Source organism: Benincasa hispida, chromosome 10 (assembly GCF_009727055.1).
Source record: "Benincasa hispida cultivar B227 chromosome 10, ASM972705v1, whole genome shotgun sequence".
Classification (NCBI taxonomy): Eukaryota; Viridiplantae; Streptophyta; class Magnoliopsida; order Cucurbitales; family Cucurbitaceae; genus Benincasa; species Benincasa hispida.
The window spans coordinates 16,193,630-16,211,811 of NC_052358.1; the positions used below are offsets into that span (position 1 = coordinate 16,193,630).

Here is an 18,182-nt window from a genome sequence, read left to right on the forward strand (position 1 = left end):
CTTGTCAATGCTTCTCTTCGTATTTTCCTTGCCTAACAAACCCATTTCAAACAAATATACAAGACTGACATTTACCACATATAGGTCATTTACAAATTGTAGCTCCTTATAAAGCTTTTTTAAGGTGGTTAGATGAATATCCGTCGCTTGTAGATTACGGAAGTACTTCATCTGCAATGACTTCGTCATTTCAATATTCTCCTCAACTTGCACAAGTGATCACCACAGTCCTGTCACCAATAGGAATTCATCCTTCGAAAAATTCACATTGTGTCCTTTCAATCTAAAACTCATAGACTCATCACCCCTATTTTCACCTACCTCTCTCAATAGAATAGGATGGACTGGCAGGCTGTTGAAGACTATATCCATATCCACAAACCTTCCACATACATTCCTCTTAAACAAATGAAGTTGTGTATCAGTAAGCTTTTCCTTGGTTGTCCAGTTGACAACCTCAATATGAGATGATAAGCTCATAGCTTGGTCGCAAAAACAGTCTTTAACATCAATCTTGTATCTATCCATCGAATACTGCAAGGAAACAACACATTCAAATACTAGGAAAATCAAATTAACACACCTAGCTAAAAAGAAATCTCATTGAAATTTTCTTGATAAACTCTCTCGATTCTCGTACTCGGTATCAGTTCCCATACTTAATTCTCATATTCGATTTTCTCAAACGATTCCCATGCTCAATTCTCTCAAATAATTCTCATGCTCGATTCTCTTGCTCGATTTTTATTAATGATTCTCTCAAATGATTCTCATGCTCGATTCTCTCGTTCGATTTTCTCTATCGCTTCTCTCAAACGATTCTTGTGTTCGATCTGCATCCTTGGTTTTCATGTTTGGTTCTCAATATCGCCCTCTGAAAAATCCTACATTTACCATATCATTCATCCCCATAGTCGACATTCTTCCTAAACCTAATAGCCACCCTAGCCCCTAATCCCCAAAGTAACACATGCACAAAAATCCAAAACAACAATCCAAAATAACAAACAACAAAAGAAGAAAATGAAAATGATACCTTTCGAATTGAGCGACGAAATATGATATTTTGTAAGTCGTTAGAGGCGCGAGGAATGTGGGAAGAATGTCGTGTCTCTGAAGATTTTGTAGATCATTCGATGGGTGTGAGGATGATAATGACCAATGGAGTGAGAAGCTTCAGAGACACGACTTTCGGTATCAAAAATTTCAAATTTAGTCAAGATAGTGGGTTTCCTGGCGAGGATTAGGATCAAGAAGGAGTATCAAGAACGAGAATCGAGACCGATTTTAATTATCTGACGTGGATCGGGATCGGGATCGGGGAGCGAGGACATGGAACGAGGAACAGGATCAGGAGACGTGAAGTTAGACTGCTGATTGGGATCAGAGATCAATATGAGAGAACGAAGAACGAGATCGAGAATTGAGACTGGAACGCAGGGGGGCCAATCAAGCGCATTTTCAGGTATAATTGGGTAATTTCACAGGCGAACGATGTAAGCAAAAGATAAATTTCAACGAATTCCTCGACATGGGCCATTTTTAAGTTGGACCCCCAAAAGGAGCCATCCGTACAAAAACCCCCAAACTTAGAGGAAAATTACTAAAACTTTTGGGTATTAAAAGTCAAATATCTTATAAATTTTTATTAAATATATGGGAATGAAGAGCACATTTTTTTTTTTTAAAAAAAAGGACGAATGATCATTTAGCTAGAATAGAACGAAGATGAATAGAGAGGTATAATCCCTTTTTTTTGGGGGGTTAGCGATTTGAATTTTCACTCTATTCACCTATTATTTTAAATTAAAATAATTGAACTCAAATGGAAAAATATCTTTCTTGATCAAAGAACAGCCTTGAGAGTTAAAATTTATATCCTCTTTCGAAACCTTTATTGAATCTAGTAGTTAAAATTTATCTTGGATATTTCTTATTTTCAACTAAATTGAGTAATATGATTTCTCATCCAACTCTAGTCGTTGAGAAAGTCTTCGTTTGGAGGTTATTCGTCATTTTAATCAGATTGATGTAAATCACATTGGGTTTATGATCATCATGAATGAAAATTTTCATATCATTGCTTATATTGGATGTTCAAAATTTTGATGCATTAAACAATCGCGAAATGTTGTTCCTAGTATATTAGTTCATTGGGCGATAATGTTTATGGCTTGTTCTGCTTGTTGCCGGTATGATTTTCTTCTTCAAATTTATTAACTTGTTAATGATGATAGACATTTTATTGATTCTTGTAAATTAAAATTGTACTTCAAGAAAAAACTAGTTTATTAATGTTAGTTTCAAATTTTCAACTACAACACTTAATGATTTTATACTTTTCTTTTAGTAATAATTTAATGGAAAGATATCAATTTATATCCTTAAATTTTAGAGATTATATCAATTTAAATACTAAGTTAAATTTTGTATCACTTTAAACTCTAAATTTTTTTAAACCTTAACATAATAATTGTACCAATTTAGACACGGACTTTCATAAGTATAATAATTTAAACCATAAACTTTGATGAATGTATTTAAACTCCGAACTTTCTATATCCAAATAAAATATAATGAAAGGTTTAGATTGATACATTTGAAAGTTAAAGATTTAAATTAATATACTTATAAAAATTCAAAGTTTAAATTGATACAACGTTTCAGAGTATAAATGTCCTTACCTAATTAAAAAAAATGTAAGAAAGTGATTTTTGTTTTCTTTGTATTTTTACTATTCATTTTGCTAAATAATATAATAATTGGGGGAAAAATCGGAAGAGATCCCGCCGAATGTAATAGCAAGTTCCGAAACGCAGAGACGACCCGATTTCTTCGGAGTCGAAATCCATCACCGCCCTCTTGACCGAAGTTCGTGGCGGCGCATTCCCTCTCCGTGGCGAAGGTACTCCGTCGGTGATATATGATTCAGAGATCGCTTCCATCTCCGACGATTCTTGAAGTCTTGCATTCGAAACGAGTTCAGGTTTGCCGGTTTTGATGTCTAATGCCACAGTTCTAATTCTGAACCTAAATTCAGAGATTTCAGGGTTATTCTTGCTTCTCATATAGGATTTTTCGAGATTTCGTACTGAGGATTTAGATCTAGAACTTAGACGATGGCGAGCGAGGATTGCCGAGTTTATCACGAGAGACAAAAGCTACAGTTCTGTCTCTTGCACGCTCTCAATAACCTATTTCAGGTATCTTTTCATCCTCAAGCCTCTGACTGTGGAAGTTTTCCAACCGTTTTCTTATTGACTGATATTGAAAAGTCGTTCAACCTTGAAATTTATTATTTGCTTTGTAATTAAGATGCTGATTAACGGAATTATACTGTTTCTCATCATTAAGAAAGAACTATGGCACATAGGATTTCAGAATTCGAACTTATCATCTCACTGTTTCACGATTTGTTGCATTATTTATGTATTTCCATGTCTTTATCTTCTAGTAGCATCATAAATATCTTTTCTAACAGGAAAAGGATGCATTTACTCGAGCAAACTTAAATGCAATTGCTGAAAAGCTGGTGCTTGATGAGCCAAACGAAGAACGTTGGACGCCATTATCATTTGTCTTTAAGCCTCATCACAACACAGTAACTGGAAATTATGACATAAATGTCCTAATTTCAGCTCTGGAAGAGAAGGGGAAGATTGTAGTGTGGCATGACCATCGGAATGGAGCTTCTTCAATCGATTTGGATGGACCTGAGGATACTCATAAACTTATGGGAATTGTACTTAACGTCTCAGTTAGAAGGTTTGGTGGCATTTGGAAAAGTAGGCACTGGGTTGCTCTGAGAAAGATCAACGGATTATGGTATAATTTGGACAGTGATCTGCCTGCTCCTCATCCGTTTAAGGACACTGATGAAGTAAGACAATTTTTGGATCATGTGATCGGTAACAATGGAGAAATTTTGCTTATTATGAATGACAGGAACTAAATCTTTTCCGTTGGATACTTATGTCTGTGCTGGAATCAAATGTAAAATAAGAACTATAGCTGGGATTGCGTTGGTTGTTTATCTGCGACATAATTCGCATACTGAAATCTACTTGGTTTGAGTTAATATTTCTGATTATTTCATATTGCTGATAAAGATGGTAAACAATTTGAAGTGAAAAGCAACAAGAAACGGTTCATGTCTAGAATCAAACCTGAGTATTTTGCACCTAAAAGCGACATGAAAGACTATTATCTGATGATGGGTACCCTGAACGAATTCTGAATTTGCTTAGCTGCTGGTAGAACCGCTATCAGACGAAACCTTGCCCGGTATTACAGAGAAAATCTGTTTGTTATGTTTAAAAAAGACTCAATACTAAGGCCATAGAATGCCTCACCAACAAACTCTACTGGTTAAGGGCTCTACCAGCATCAGAGGTTAGCTTCAACTCTTACTGTGAGTTCTGACCAAAAGTTTATGTTATCATCACTCATACACCATTATCATCATTGCTAAGAACAAACGCAGTCTTTTTGTCTGATGAAAGCCTATATTATATATTTTAATAAGAAGTATGATGCATCACCACCAAAGAATGCTTCCGAAAGGTTTGTTAAAATAAGAACAACTTTACGTACTAAGTAGATGTATTGCCCTATAATTCTCTGCTCAAAGTCCTTTCTTCTTAAATGGACATCTAAGCTTCAGAAATTCCCCTTTTCCCTTTATCTGAAACGCGAATCTTTTGAGCCTTTCATCATTTTCTTTTTCTCTGTCTGCCCCTTATTTAATATTGACTTTGCCTCCTTTGTGATTCGTAAGTCGCTTTCCACTATTGCTTCTGTTCCAAACTAGTGAATGTTGGAGAGAATTGTTTTCTCTGAAAAAGAAAATGAGAAGAAGAAAAAGAATATGGAAAAGATGGACAAAAAAAAGTCTGAATTCCTAAGCATATTCTCTCTCCTAAAGTTTCACATTTAAAGTGATTTATAGTAGTCAATCTACCTTACTAGATATATTCAATAGTTTTAACATTGCCAGCAATTTAGTCCACTAAAATGCAATAGAGAGGACGAAATGATTATTGCTATATTTATGGTTTTGTTTATTATTTGATGTCAAATTGTTGATTTCTACCATTTCTGTACCTACTTCATGCGTGCAAAACTTCCTTTATTCTCTGTTTATCTTGACATCCGCATAAAGTTCATTATGTCTCTGGCTGTTGGATCAAATATTTCACGGTTGAGATTGTATGATTAATAAAGTGTTAGGCAATATATTGAATGACCCTCACTTTCGTTCGTTACTTGATAGAGATTTAATACACAGAAACGATAGAGCCTTCTTGGGTTTGCTTGAGAAACGCTTAGTGGGCAGGCTGCATTTTTCAGCTGTGTGTACGTCTCTTTTCCCAATCTCTTTTGCTCCTTTCCACAAGATTTGGTATTTCAATTCATCTTAATCTCTCTCTCTTTCTCTCGTTACCTTATTTGAACAAAATCTGTTCTATAGGTTATACAACTGTATCCTTGAGTTCTCTCTTCATCTCGCTCTTGTCTCGGACCTTTCTTCTGATTCTATGACGACAACATTGGAGATTGATAAACAGAACTCGTCAAGCAACAAAACTGAAAGAGGCAGAGGGGCTTTCCAGAAGTGCAGATTTCGTTCCCCAAAATCGCTTAAAGGGCTGCAATTCTCTCCACTGAGCTTCCTAAAGTGCCTAGCCGATAGAGTGGCCCGAGCTTTGCATTTGATGGCCATGAAGAGAAGGCCCTGCCACAAACAACCCGCTCCAGCCGTGCCTGTCGTGAGTTCAAAGCCGATCCAGGCATCCGCCATCGATTCACATAGAACAGAGGCTGTGGAGGACTGCATCAAGTACATCAACGCGTCCACTTGACTCTCACACCAATTCTTGTAAGATTTTCTCCTGAAAATGCGTATATAATGTTGTGTCTTTGTGGGTTTTAATGTCTGATATCATTGTTGGGGACTATGAATCATGATGCAATGTTCTTCTTTAGATGAAAAAATTGGGGGTCAGTAGGTGGGATAAGCCTATCATATATATAATATTTGTTAAAGAAGATCTATTGCGGAATGGAAAAAACGTCCTTCACCAATCAGTTTCAAATTTCCATTACTTTCTTTGTGTGTCATTTTGTTAATCTTCATTACATGATAGTAGAAAATTTTACTTTTTTTTGTTAGTGGGTCCATTTAAATCCTCCTTTGGTGAAACCCATTTTCTTTTATTCAAAAATAAAATTAATAGGAGTTAGGACTGTTGGTTCGTAATAAAGGGAAATTTTGGCCAATATTTTAACTAAACCAAACAAAATTGAACAAATTGTTTTATGGGAAATTATTTTAAATGGCAAAACTCTTGAAAATATTTACAAATAATAGTAATATATTACAATCTATCCGCGATAGACCGTAATACACTACTATTTCTATTTGTGTTTATATAGATACAGGTAGTAGTCTATCGTAGTCTATTGTAGATAAATAATGAAATTTTGCTATATTTGTAAATATTTTGGTTCATTTTTTTTATTTGAAAATAACCATTGTTTTATTCTTCCAACAAGTAAATTTTAGGATAATTACAAATTTGTGTATCAACATATTTAAAGAATTGCAAATATATAAAAATATATTGATAATAGACTCATGTTGGTTATCATTGATAGATTATGAAAGTTAGATCTAAATTTTTCTATATTTACAATTTTCTATTGTATTGTACTATATTTGTCGATATTTTGGGCTTAATTATTATATTTGCAATTGTCGTTAGTCAAATTTAGTTATGTTTGAAAGTTTCTTTTTATCAAAGTTGGTTAGATAATAATAACTTTTGAAACACTTGAAATTTTAGAGTATTAATCGAGATTAAAAAAAATTTCCCATTTTTTGAAAAAGTAAACTAACGGCATAAACTATTTTTAGCGGGATATTAACTTACTTTTTTTTAAATTAAAAATAAAAAAAAAAAAAAAAAAAAAAAAAAAACAAAGATCAATATCCATAGTTGGATGGATCAATTAATAATCATCATACAAAAGTTTGTATTCTTTTTCACATCAAAAGATGGGGAAAAATGGAAGTTATATGATATTATGTGGGTCATATTAAAAAAAACTCTTATATTATTAAGCACAATTTAGAGTAATGTAATAATAGAAAACAAGGAAGGGGAGACAAACAACAACGCAAAGACTACTATTATTAGTATCATTATTAAGTAAACACAAGCATATCAAGCTCAATAATTCAAAAAGTCTTAATAATCCAACAAGGAAAAAATCAATAAAACATTCGAGTAAAAACCTTTTGGTAAATCAATCCATCTCACTATAGCAACAAAATTTTGGTTATTTTGTTGTTGGATCGGTTAAAAAAAAACCGACATCATATGAGCAGCAAGATCTTTGTCATATCAATTGATTGAACAAAAATAAAAAAAATGAACTAATTATCAACCATAATTAATAATGTAACGATAGTATTGAAGAATAATCAATCAGAGAGCAACAGAGAGGCAACAAAGACAATGGCCTGAAATTGCAAAAGTTTTTTCAATACAAAGAAATTATATATGAGTGAAATGACATCGCCGCCGCTACTGTCAGTCTTTCTTGGCAAAGAGACCACCAAAGCCGCCGCCGTTCTTCTTCGGAGGAACTTGGACGGAATTCTTCCGGCCACCACGGACGGTGCCACTGCCGTTGCCGGCGGCGGCCTTGCCCTCGACCTTTTGAAGAACAGGGTCGGTTTCGAGAAGCTGATCCTTATTCAAGCTTCCGATGATCCAATCAAGAAGGCCCTGTTCCTTCTTGCTTTCGCCGGCGCCCTTCGCCGCCGTGGCTGCGAACACCCGTACGGCGGCCGGAGAAAATGCGATTGGAAGAGAGGCCATAATGTACTTTAATTTCTTTATTGGTTTTTGTTTTGAATAGGAAAAATGAAATGGGAAGAGGATATTTGGGTAAAATAAGAGGCGATGGAGTGTTGAGAAGCGCGAGCTCACCACAGGCGTCTTATCCCTTTGATTCAGAGTCCTCAATTTTTCTTCTTTTTTCTTTTTGTACGTTTTATGATTAATCCGCACCAGACTTGGCTGCCAATTCGACACGTCGGTTTGTCTGTAGCTTTCTACAATGGGTCCATGGGCCGAGACAGCTATTGGGCCGGCCCATCGAGATTTGAGTAATGGATTTCCAACGTATGCTAATTAGAGAATTTGTGCAACATGCCCAAAACAGAATATCCGATTCAAAATAAGGCTGATATGAATAATAGCAGTTTTTCAAGTTTTATTTAGAAAAATAGCAAAAAGGTTTTAAAATGGTAAGAATAGCAAAAAAATTTTATATAATAGAATATACAAATTAGTAAATGACAAAACTACCCTAAAAACAACCAAATTCAATACAAACAAAAATGCAAAGATACACTGCTTCGAAAACAACTCGAGTACCGCAATTACACCCTATCTAAATATTTTAGAAACAAAAATTAAAAAACATCCAATATGACCCTTAACGCTTCCTACTGCCTATAAAACGTGTGTACGCGAGGGAAGCCAACGACCAGGCGGCAAGGGTCATTAGAAACTTCTGGATATTCACAACGATGGGCTTCCTCCAAGGTGAGAAATAGTATAGTTAATTGTACCAATGAAATTGTTGTTGGCAAGTGAGTATTTGAAAGAATTGCAATCTCAGTTGCAACCTCAGGACAATGTGCCTCTTGAAAATCATATCATGTTTAACACCAAACCAGTGGTAGAGAATTTCTTCATCTTTATTCCATGTGATCAGCTTGCCCATAGGATCTTAAAATCCAACTTTAAACACTATCAATCCCAGAATATCATTGTTGAAAACAATGTTCAAAGTAAAAACAAAAGTAAGAAACATATGTGCGAGCGACCAAGGTCAACGACCTAGCGAGGGTGGTTGTCAAAAGCTAGCTAAAATGATGGAATTCAATAAAGGGTTGTTGAACCAACGATCACAGACGTAAGATTGAGAATGAGACATCAAGAGATTTTGGGGGCGACTAAGTGAAGAAGATAATAAGAGATTTAGAGTTTTTTTTTTTTGTTATTTTATTTTATTTAGATTGCTAAATAATAATAATAATAATTTCATTCTCATTTAAGCTTTAACAATTACACTGTATTTATAACTCCATGAAATAGTAAGAAACCTAATTCGTTGTAGAGCAATAACAAAACAGTAAGATTGCAAAAGTAAATACTTACTTGGTTGTCGCAAAGATAGATTTTTATTGAGATGTTGATAAAATAAAGTGTATATACAAAATTTTAAAATGATATAATAATATAATAAGATGATAAGTGATATAACAAGATAAAAAAATTGAAAGATGAAAAAATTTGAATGAAATATGCACTTTATTTGATGAGATATTTATAAAATAATGAACCAAACTTATTGGAATTAAATATGTTAAAAAATTTGAATAATAAAAAATTAAAAAAATAATGTAAGATGTGAAGATTTACTATAAACTAAAATTAAAATGAAGATATAAAAATGAGAGATTAATTCATTTTGTATGAATTCGGAAAGTGGCTATACATATTAAATCTGATAAAAAAAACTACCAATTCAAATTTCAAATTGGGCAAAAAATTGACCACTTTTTTCTACAAAATCTGTTCAATTGAAAACTGATGCTTGTCGATTTACTTTATATTTCTATTCAGAATTGATACATATTATAGTAATTACAGTGTATTCGATATTTTTGTTGGTCAACCAAATTAGGGGCAAATCCGATATTACAAACGTCAAACTCACGTGAGTGACACACATTTTGACAAAAATCTTATTATTTTCGAATTTTGTCATAAATCCAAATGAACCACCGAATTTTTCGGTTTTCTCCAATTTCCTTAGAGAATATGGTCATTTTCTGAATTTTATGATTTATGACAAAAAATGATTTTAGGAAAACCCACTGTAGTTTAAAACTTCTTTATGGATTTTTTTTTTTTTTTGGATTTGATTTTAAATATAACTAAATTAAGATTACCATGTGGATTTCCCACTACTTCTTTGGGATTTCGATCACCACACAGTTTTAGATGTCGAGGAACGCATTAGATTGACGATGAACAACCTGCTTGAGGATTTCAAAATCTTCTTGTATAATCTTCAAAGCCCAGATCTATGTGCAACATCTATCAAAAGGAAACAAAGTTAGCAACTTGTGATATAGGAAAATGTCCAATGGAGTAGTCAGTATGGGTAACTCTAACCTTTGTTCATCAATATACTATTTTGTTGATCGTTTTCAGGAGCATGGAGTAGAATGAATTATTTGGGTTTTGTAGCATCAAGAAAAAGTTAAAAAGTACACAGTAATTGTTGAGTATTTTTTTGTCAAATGCTTGATTATGGACAAATTGAAGGGTTGGACAATTTTGAGAGCCCGAAAGCTCTCCTAATCTCATTGAATATATGTAGACACGTTTGAAACTCTAGCCAAAAGAATCAAAGATGGAGAAAGGTATCATTTTTATCCCTATCTAGAAATAGAAAGTGTTTGATAGGAGATTTTCATTGGAACATTGTGAATACTAGGTTTTTGCATATTTTTTTCAAATTTATTAAACTCTTGTTTACACTATTCTCTTGCTTGTTATTATTTTAACCCTTGAGATTTTGATGAAGTATTTGCATGTACTAAATGTCTTTTGTTTTTTTTTTTAAAAAAAAAATTAGTGATTTTTAAATGTGCAAATACCCGTATTTACATTTTTTCCCCAAATATATTGAAGTCTTCTTTATACTAATTATTTACCTTTTATTATTCCAATATTTAAGTTTTTCAATGTCTACACTAAGTTATTAATAGAAAATCTTTTTGTCGAATATAGTATTTCTATCAAAAGATTTAATTTGTTATTATAAAATATTTGTATGGTGATTGATTTTGTGTTTGTTGTATTTGCAAGAATTCAACCTACAAGATTTTAATTGTTACAAAGTATTTATCTAATTCAATTTTATGCATGTTGCTTTACTTTCCTTGAAGGCTATCATGGCACCAAGTATTTTTTTTTCTTTTCAAAAACATCATTTTTTTTTAGTTTGTTAAATTAGTATATTATCTTAAATTTAGAAATTTTAGGAGATTTTTGGTCCGGTAGTTAATTTCATTATTTTTAATTTATTAGATTTGTTGAAAATACACCATAATTGTAGGGATTAGACAACAGGGTATATTGGTCCATTATATTTTTAGAAGATTTAGTTATTTGGCCATTACATTCCCATAAATGGTACCAAATGTCTTTTGGTACCAAATGTCTAAAAGAGGGTAGGAGATTTGAAAAATGTCTATATATAACTTTTAATAATTATTATAAAAATTATAAAAAAAGAAAAAAGAAAAAAAAAAAAAGGCAAAACATAGTTAACTTGGTTACTAGGGATGTTAAAAAAAAATCCGATGATCCGAAAAAATTGATGAACCCAACCCAACCCAACCCGTTCGGTTTGGTTTGGGTTATCAACTTAGTTGGGTTGGGTTCAAATAAATGAACATTTTATAGATTGGGTTGGTTCAAGGGTTCACCTAATATAATTCAAACCAATCCGAACCAACCCGAATTTATTATTGCCTTTAAAATATGTTTTTTTTATTATTTATAACACAATTATCATACATATATTGATTCTAATTTTATTTAATTTCAATATTTTCTTAATAATTTATTCTTCAACAACTCTTAAAAGTAGTTTATTTGCACTTAAGAAAAAAAATCACAGTTTAAATTGAAATTGAGTTGTTAATCTTAATTCAATATATGAAAATAATTAAATAAGTTTTTTTACATATTTATGTTGTGCTTCTTTTTAGAACAAAATTTTAAATAAATGACCCGATTAACCAAAACCAACCTAACCCAAATATTTCATGGTTGGGTTGGATTGGGTTCATTTTTTAACAAGGATTATTTGGATTGGAGAAATTTATAACCCAAACAATTGAATTGAGTCTAAAAAATCTCTCAACCCAACCCAACCCATGAACACCTCTGTTGGTTACCTACTAAGATACAACTTTCTTCCCGATATACTCTCTAAAGTGTTTGAAAGTGGAGTCAAAAGGAACATGGGAAGAAGATGAATAGGAGTCATGGTATCGATTATTATCTACACACCTTCCCTTGTAATCATGTAAAAAGTGAAAGTGTGTTCAAAACAGTTTTTCAAAACAAATTACTTACATCCCGTTTAGTAACTATTTAGTTTTTTTGCTTTTGTTTTTAAAAATTAGGCCTATAGACACTACTTCCATCTTTTAATTTATTCCTTTCCATTATCTACTTTTTATCAATGGTTTAAAAAACCAAGTCAATTTTTTAAAACTAAAATAACTTTTAAAAACTTGTTATGCATTTAGAATTTAGCTAAGAATTCAACTATTGTAAGTAAGAAAGATGCAAATTATTGTAAGAAATGGGGAGGAAATATTTTTAATTTTCAAAAATAAAAAAAAACGAAATAGTTACTAAATGAAACCTTACATACCTAAAGACCATCGAAACGTTGCAACACCACAAAAACCCTAAAACTCCACCGATGTAGAGACCAACCAACGATGAACAAATATGAAAAGAGCAACGACAACTAAAAAAAATGATACCTCAAAATTACAAAATCTGTAAAATAGGAATAAATAAAATAAATTTATGTTAATTAATTAAAAAGATAGTATTTCAAAATTTCAAAACCATTAAAATACCCTAAACACCCCAAAATCTAAATAAAATCCAATAAACCTTTTTTTTCTTTGGAACTTGTATTGTATGACAAATATATTTTAAGAAACTAAAGCCATGACTTCAACTTTTTTGTAATTGCAGATGTGGTAATTACATACAAATCAGATAGTAATCATATAACAATCACATAGAAATTAGATAGCAATCAAATTTTCAAGCAGAAGTTTTTTGTCATATTAAAAAAAAATCTAGAGACACGTGCCTAATTTTTATTTTATTTTTTTTTATTAAAGTTACAATTGATTTTTTTTTTAATGAAAAATCTCTAAAGATAATAGATTCTAAACAAAATCCAATAAAGTCAACAAAACTCATTTTTAAATGCGCACAAATGTAGTCATGCAATGTGTGAATTGTTTGAGTGGAAAATTGAAAGCTAAGGTCCCGTGTGGTAATTATTTTATTTTTTGTTTTGTTTTTTAAAATTAAGTCTATGAATGCTACTTTCACCTCTAAATTTCTTCCTTTGTTATCTACTTTTCACCAATTGTTTAAAAAACCAAGCTAGATTTTGAAAACTAAAAAAAATAGGTTTCAAAAGTTGTTTTTGTTTCTGGAATTTGGCTAAGAATTCAATAATTGTACTTAAGAAAGATGTAAATTATGGTAAGAAATGTGCATGAAATAGGCTTAATTTTTAAAAATTAAATGGTTGCCAAACATACCCAAAATTCAATGAATTGTCCAACAATTCCAACAATAGACATTATCTAAGTAAAAAAAAATCAAATTAGACATATATCAAAATCATCTCCCCGTTATTGACATATTCTATTATTTCTCTTTCTTTCTCAAGTTACTTTCATACTACAAGAAAAAGAGGCTCTTCCGATGCCTAAAACAACCGTTGAAAAAGAGGATCTCGCCCAACTATGTAAGGGCGGCATCGAGAGTTAGCAATAACTCCTAAAGCCATATATAAGTCGTCAGGAATAGATCCAAACTCCCGACAGGTCGACAATATGAGTTAGGAGTTTGGGACATGGAAGCTAGCGTGACCAAACTCTTGATGGCTCACGATAACCGTCGGGAGATGGGTTATAAAACCCCAAATCGAATAAGGTAGATCAGATCTACCTGCTTCAACCATAGGGTGAGTCGACCAGACGAGAGAGAAAGCAGCGCCGCCATTCGTCTATGTCTTCCATCGTTCGTTCGTTTGCCGTCTTCCGTCGGTAAGTCGATTGTTCGTTCGTAGTTAAGCTGTCCATTCGCCCGTCGTCCGTTGACCATCATTCGGTAAGCCTTTCTCCCTTTTTCTTTATTAGACCTAAAATGTTTGATTTATTTTAGGAGGATCAACCCGCCCACTTTCCCTTATCTAACTCTAATTTTAGGAGGATCCAGTTCATTAATTCTGTTGGATTTATATTCTGCCATATATGCTTTGTTGAAAACAATAGATTAACGTTGGAAAGTTTTTCAATTAAGTGTGAATGTGATGTAAAACAACAACGTTAGAAGTTGGATGCTTTGTTTTTCTTTATAATATATATTATTATATCATACTTGTCGAGTGAATTTAAACATATTTCAATAATAAGATATTATCTTATTTGAAATTGACTTACATTAAGCAATTCAAATTTCAAATCAATTGAAACATCATAGTTAATGGGTTTAAAAACTGAAAAATTTCTAGTTGTACAGTAGAATGGGAAATGCCTCCATTCGTTACTTATCACAATAGTAGAATTTAAGCATTATGTGGAGTTCACAAAATAAACGAATGATAAATAGTACAAGAAATTTTTTTCGTTTAAAATTATACATGTGAAAAGATTTCAATTGAGGGTGCTTAGGTTTGACAAGTATGACAAATTATGACGAGTTAGTTGCCAAAAGCATAAAATATTTACCTAAATATTACTTTATTTACAATATACTTGTAGAAGCATTAATATGTGGATGAACAACATAGTTTGATTTGTTAGATTGGATTTGTAGTTCGGGGTCCCCTTTTCTTATGGGATTTTTCTATGTCCTTGTATATTCTTTTATTATGTTTAATGAAACATCGATTTCATTTTATATATATAAGCCTCTAAAAGTTAACCACTATTGATTATGTACACAACACAAATTATAATTTGTTTTGGATTTCAAGCTGGGTCGGAAAAGGTTTATTTTTAAGGATGAATAAAGAATGGATTAAACTTAGAAATAAGTTGTCAATCGAGTATAGAGGAGTATTTCAATTTTTAAAGATGGCTAAGTTTCATATTAATGATTCTGGATGTTGAAAATGAACAACTAGATTCACTAGAAATTATCGGTGGAGTTTGAACATATGAAACCATTGAGGAGATTACTTTATGCCGAGTCGACGTTGATCCTACAATTGTGGAACGACCAATTATTTGGCATGTCGAGAATGACTTCATAAACGATGATGAAGAACAATGATCTCCTAATAATAGTTCAAGTGGTGATGAATAATTTAATTTAGATGACGATGATGACTAATCATGTATCAATTCAATTCTCTCTTTATTTTCATATATTTAATATTGATTTTATATATATATATATATATATATTGTGTGTTTGTATAGATACGATGTCAACCCCTAATAAGCAACATGAGACAAAGGAAGAATTTTGGGAGCAAGAGATATAGCTAGACAACACAGATTCTTTTATGGGTGACACTTCAGGTTAGTATTTGTACACATCTCCTGTTGACTGAAATACATCCTAAACTGTTTTAAATTTTTTAATCCTCAGATAGTAGCCCTCCATCCAATTCGAAGGAAACGCGAAAATTTCCGAAACATCGAGTTGGAAAAATACGTCAAAAAACAAATGATCAAAGAGGGGGAGAAGAAGTCGATTTGTCAACATTCGATACGATTTAGTAATACGATTGGTGTCGTCATTAAATCTGCATTTCCAATACGATGTCATAATTTTGTTGATGTTCCAAACGAATTTGTAGAATTGGTTAAGAGTCAATTGTTTGTAAATTTATAAGTTTGTTCTTATAGATTATCATATACCTCATATATGCTAATTATTCCTTAATTCTTTTGTGGCCTCATTTCGTGCTTGATTTATTCACTCAACCACTTAAAAAAATTTTAAAACATCAAATGCAAAATTCGTTCAAAGAATTTAGAGCAGATTTGCACAGAAATTGCAGGAAATGTAGCAACTTCAGCAAGCACGTGCCAACTCGCCTAACTGGCTTAAGAATAGACCAGAAGATTGACATTTTTTGTGTAAACACTTCAAAAGTGAAGAATTTCAAATTATAATAATTTAGGGTGTGTATCATTTACTTCATTTACTATTATAGAATATCTTTTTAATTTTTTTTGTTCGAATGTAGGAAATTTCAGAGACGAACAGCAAAAATAGAGAGAAATTATCGTTCAACCATATAGGGGGATCAAAGTCGTTCTTACAAATTCAATCTGAGCTGCAGGAAAATCAAGGTCGAGAAGTAGGACGTGTTGACCTATTTAAAGAAACACACTCTAAAGGTGACAAGTTCGTGAATCAGACAGCTGAGAATGTACATGTAACCAATTTTTTTTTTTCATTTGTAAGTTCAGTCACTCGTACTTACATATTTAGTTAATATGTGCAAAATTAAATTTTAGAATTACAATCCAACAACTAACGGGGGATGAAATTTGTAAGACAGTTTTGGGTAGACGACTCGGTCATGTAAAAGGCCTAGGTTGGGGCCCTAAACCTAAGTCAAGAAGGGGTAGCAGCTCATCGAGTTCGTGATATACTCAAGGAATGGAAAGTAAGGAGGTGAGGGAATTGAAAGTCAATTTGAAGAAACTTGAAGAGTTCAAAAACAAAAGAGAGAGAATCATGTAAGACAGATGGAAGAAATGAAAAAAAAAAATGATTGAAGACACGATGAGATCATAGAGAGAAGGACCATTGAATTAGGTTTGATTACTTCATTATCTAGTTATCTAATATGTTGCCATCCTGCGGTTATGGTAGCAAAGTAGTTATGTCTTATTAGTAGCTTTATGATAATGAATTGTTGGCTATCCTGCAGTTATGATAGCCAAACAACTGGATTGATGTAGGGTGGGTTGAGATTGATTACACTTGTTTTGGAGTTCAATTTGAAATTTGAAATTTGAAATATTTTGTGTGTTTGTGGATGTTTATGAAATTTGAATATTGTGGGGGGTGGGTTGAAATTGGTTATACTTGTTTTGGAGTTCAACTTGGAAATTTTTGTTTGTTTGTGGAAGTTTATGAATTTTGAATGTTGTGGAGGGTGGGATGAGATTGGTTATATTTGTTTTGGAGTTCAACTTTGAGTTTTTTGTTTGTTTGTAGAAGTTTATGAATTTTGAATATTGTGTGGGATGTATGGGGTGGGTTGAGATTACTTATAAGTTTTGGAGTTCAATTTGGAGTTTTTGTTTGTTTGTGGAAGTTCTTGAATTTTGAATGTTGTGTAGGATGTGTGGGATGAGTTTGGGATGGGCTATGTGCAACTTTATGAATTTTGAATGTTGTTTGGGATGGATTAAGATAAGTTATTCTTTTAGAGTGTAACTTGTGGTCTTTGTGTAGTTCTGTAGGTTTTAGGTTAAGAATATGTAGTGTTGGAAGTGTTTATTGATTTTTTTTGTTTTGTAAGATTATTACTCATTTCTTTGTTTTGTAGGATTTTATTTGTTTTCTAGACTTGTAGGAACTCAAAAATATGGTTTTTGTTTTCTTGTAGAATACTATTTAGAGATAAGGTCGGAAATGTTATTAGAGATTCTGTGTTTGAGATCCTGTGTTGGAGATGCTATGTTGGAGACGTATTTGTGAAGACATTTCTTTTGTTTGTCTATTTTAAGAAATGATACTTACTCTGGACTTTGTTTGTTTGTTTTTATTTCTTATGTGAATATTTTTTAGTTGTTTAATAATGTTATATAGGTTATTCATATCAAATTAAAAAAAAATAAAGATTAAGATTAAAAATAAATTACTATCTCTCGACGAAAAAAGTTGATATTTTCTGTATCAGCCATCGGGAGTTCAAGTTTAGAGTTGAATTTCTAAAATTGAACTCCCGATGGTTTACCAGCCGTCGAGAGCTCGAAGAACTCCTGACGATGTCTTTACATGCGTCGGGAGTGCCAAACTCCCGATAACTGTTAATATGTATTGGCATGTCAGGAGTTGTATTCCCGACGGACATATCCTAACCAAACTCTCAACGACAAGTATGTCGTCAGGAGTGGATCTTCCGATGCGTTTTTTAACATTTTCTGACAATTTGAAGCATCGGGAAAGGAGTGATTTCTTGTAAAGATATGTGAGATGTCCATGGCTTGATGCAGTGGATAGACGATGATAGAGCTGAAAATATAGGTATATTAAACCAAAAGAATGTGAGGTGTGAATAGCTAG

At 32.4% G+C, this 18,182-nt stretch overlaps 3 protein-coding genes across 4 annotated transcripts; 2 read left to right on the forward strand and 1 right to left on the reverse strand.

Moving 5' to 3' along the window:
- The first annotated feature begins 2,766 nt into the window (after nucleotides 1-2,766).
- Nucleotides 2,767-6,166, forward strand: LOC120089325 (josephin-like protein). 2 transcript variants are annotated; one of them, XM_039046760.1, is made up of 5 exons: nucleotides 2,767-2,986; nucleotides 3,073-3,203; nucleotides 3,482-4,392; nucleotides 5,273-5,355; nucleotides 5,471-6,166. In XM_039046760.1, the coding sequence occupies exons 2-3, from the start codon at nucleotides 3,120-3,122 to the stop codon at nucleotides 3,950-3,952; spliced, it is 555 nt and encodes a 184-aa protein (XP_038902688.1). In that variant the 5' UTR covers nucleotides 2,767-2,986; nucleotides 3,073-3,119; the 3' UTR covers nucleotides 3,953-4,392; nucleotides 5,273-5,355; nucleotides 5,471-6,166. The 2 variants fall into 2 exon arrangements, with proteins under 2 accessions (XP_038902688.1, XP_038902689.1); XM_039046761.1 differs by having other exon boundaries at nucleotides 5,288-5,355.
- On the forward strand, nucleotides 5,538-5,861 carry LOC120088944. The gene has a single exon (XM_039046382.1). It carries the CDS (start codon nucleotides 5,538-5,540, stop codon nucleotides 5,859-5,861), a length of 324 nt encoding a protein of 107 aa, XP_038902310.1.
- Nucleotides 6,167-7,442: 1,276 nt separating the features above from the next.
- On the reverse strand, nucleotides 7,443-8,005 carry LOC120088545. Its single transcript, XM_039045932.1, has one exon. The coding sequence runs from the start codon at nucleotides 7,884-7,886 to the stop codon at nucleotides 7,596-7,598; it is 291 nt and encodes a 96-aa protein (XP_038901860.1). The 5' UTR covers nucleotides 7,887-8,005; the 3' UTR covers nucleotides 7,443-7,595.
- Between the last annotated feature and the right edge of the window lie 10,177 nt (nucleotides 8,006-18,182).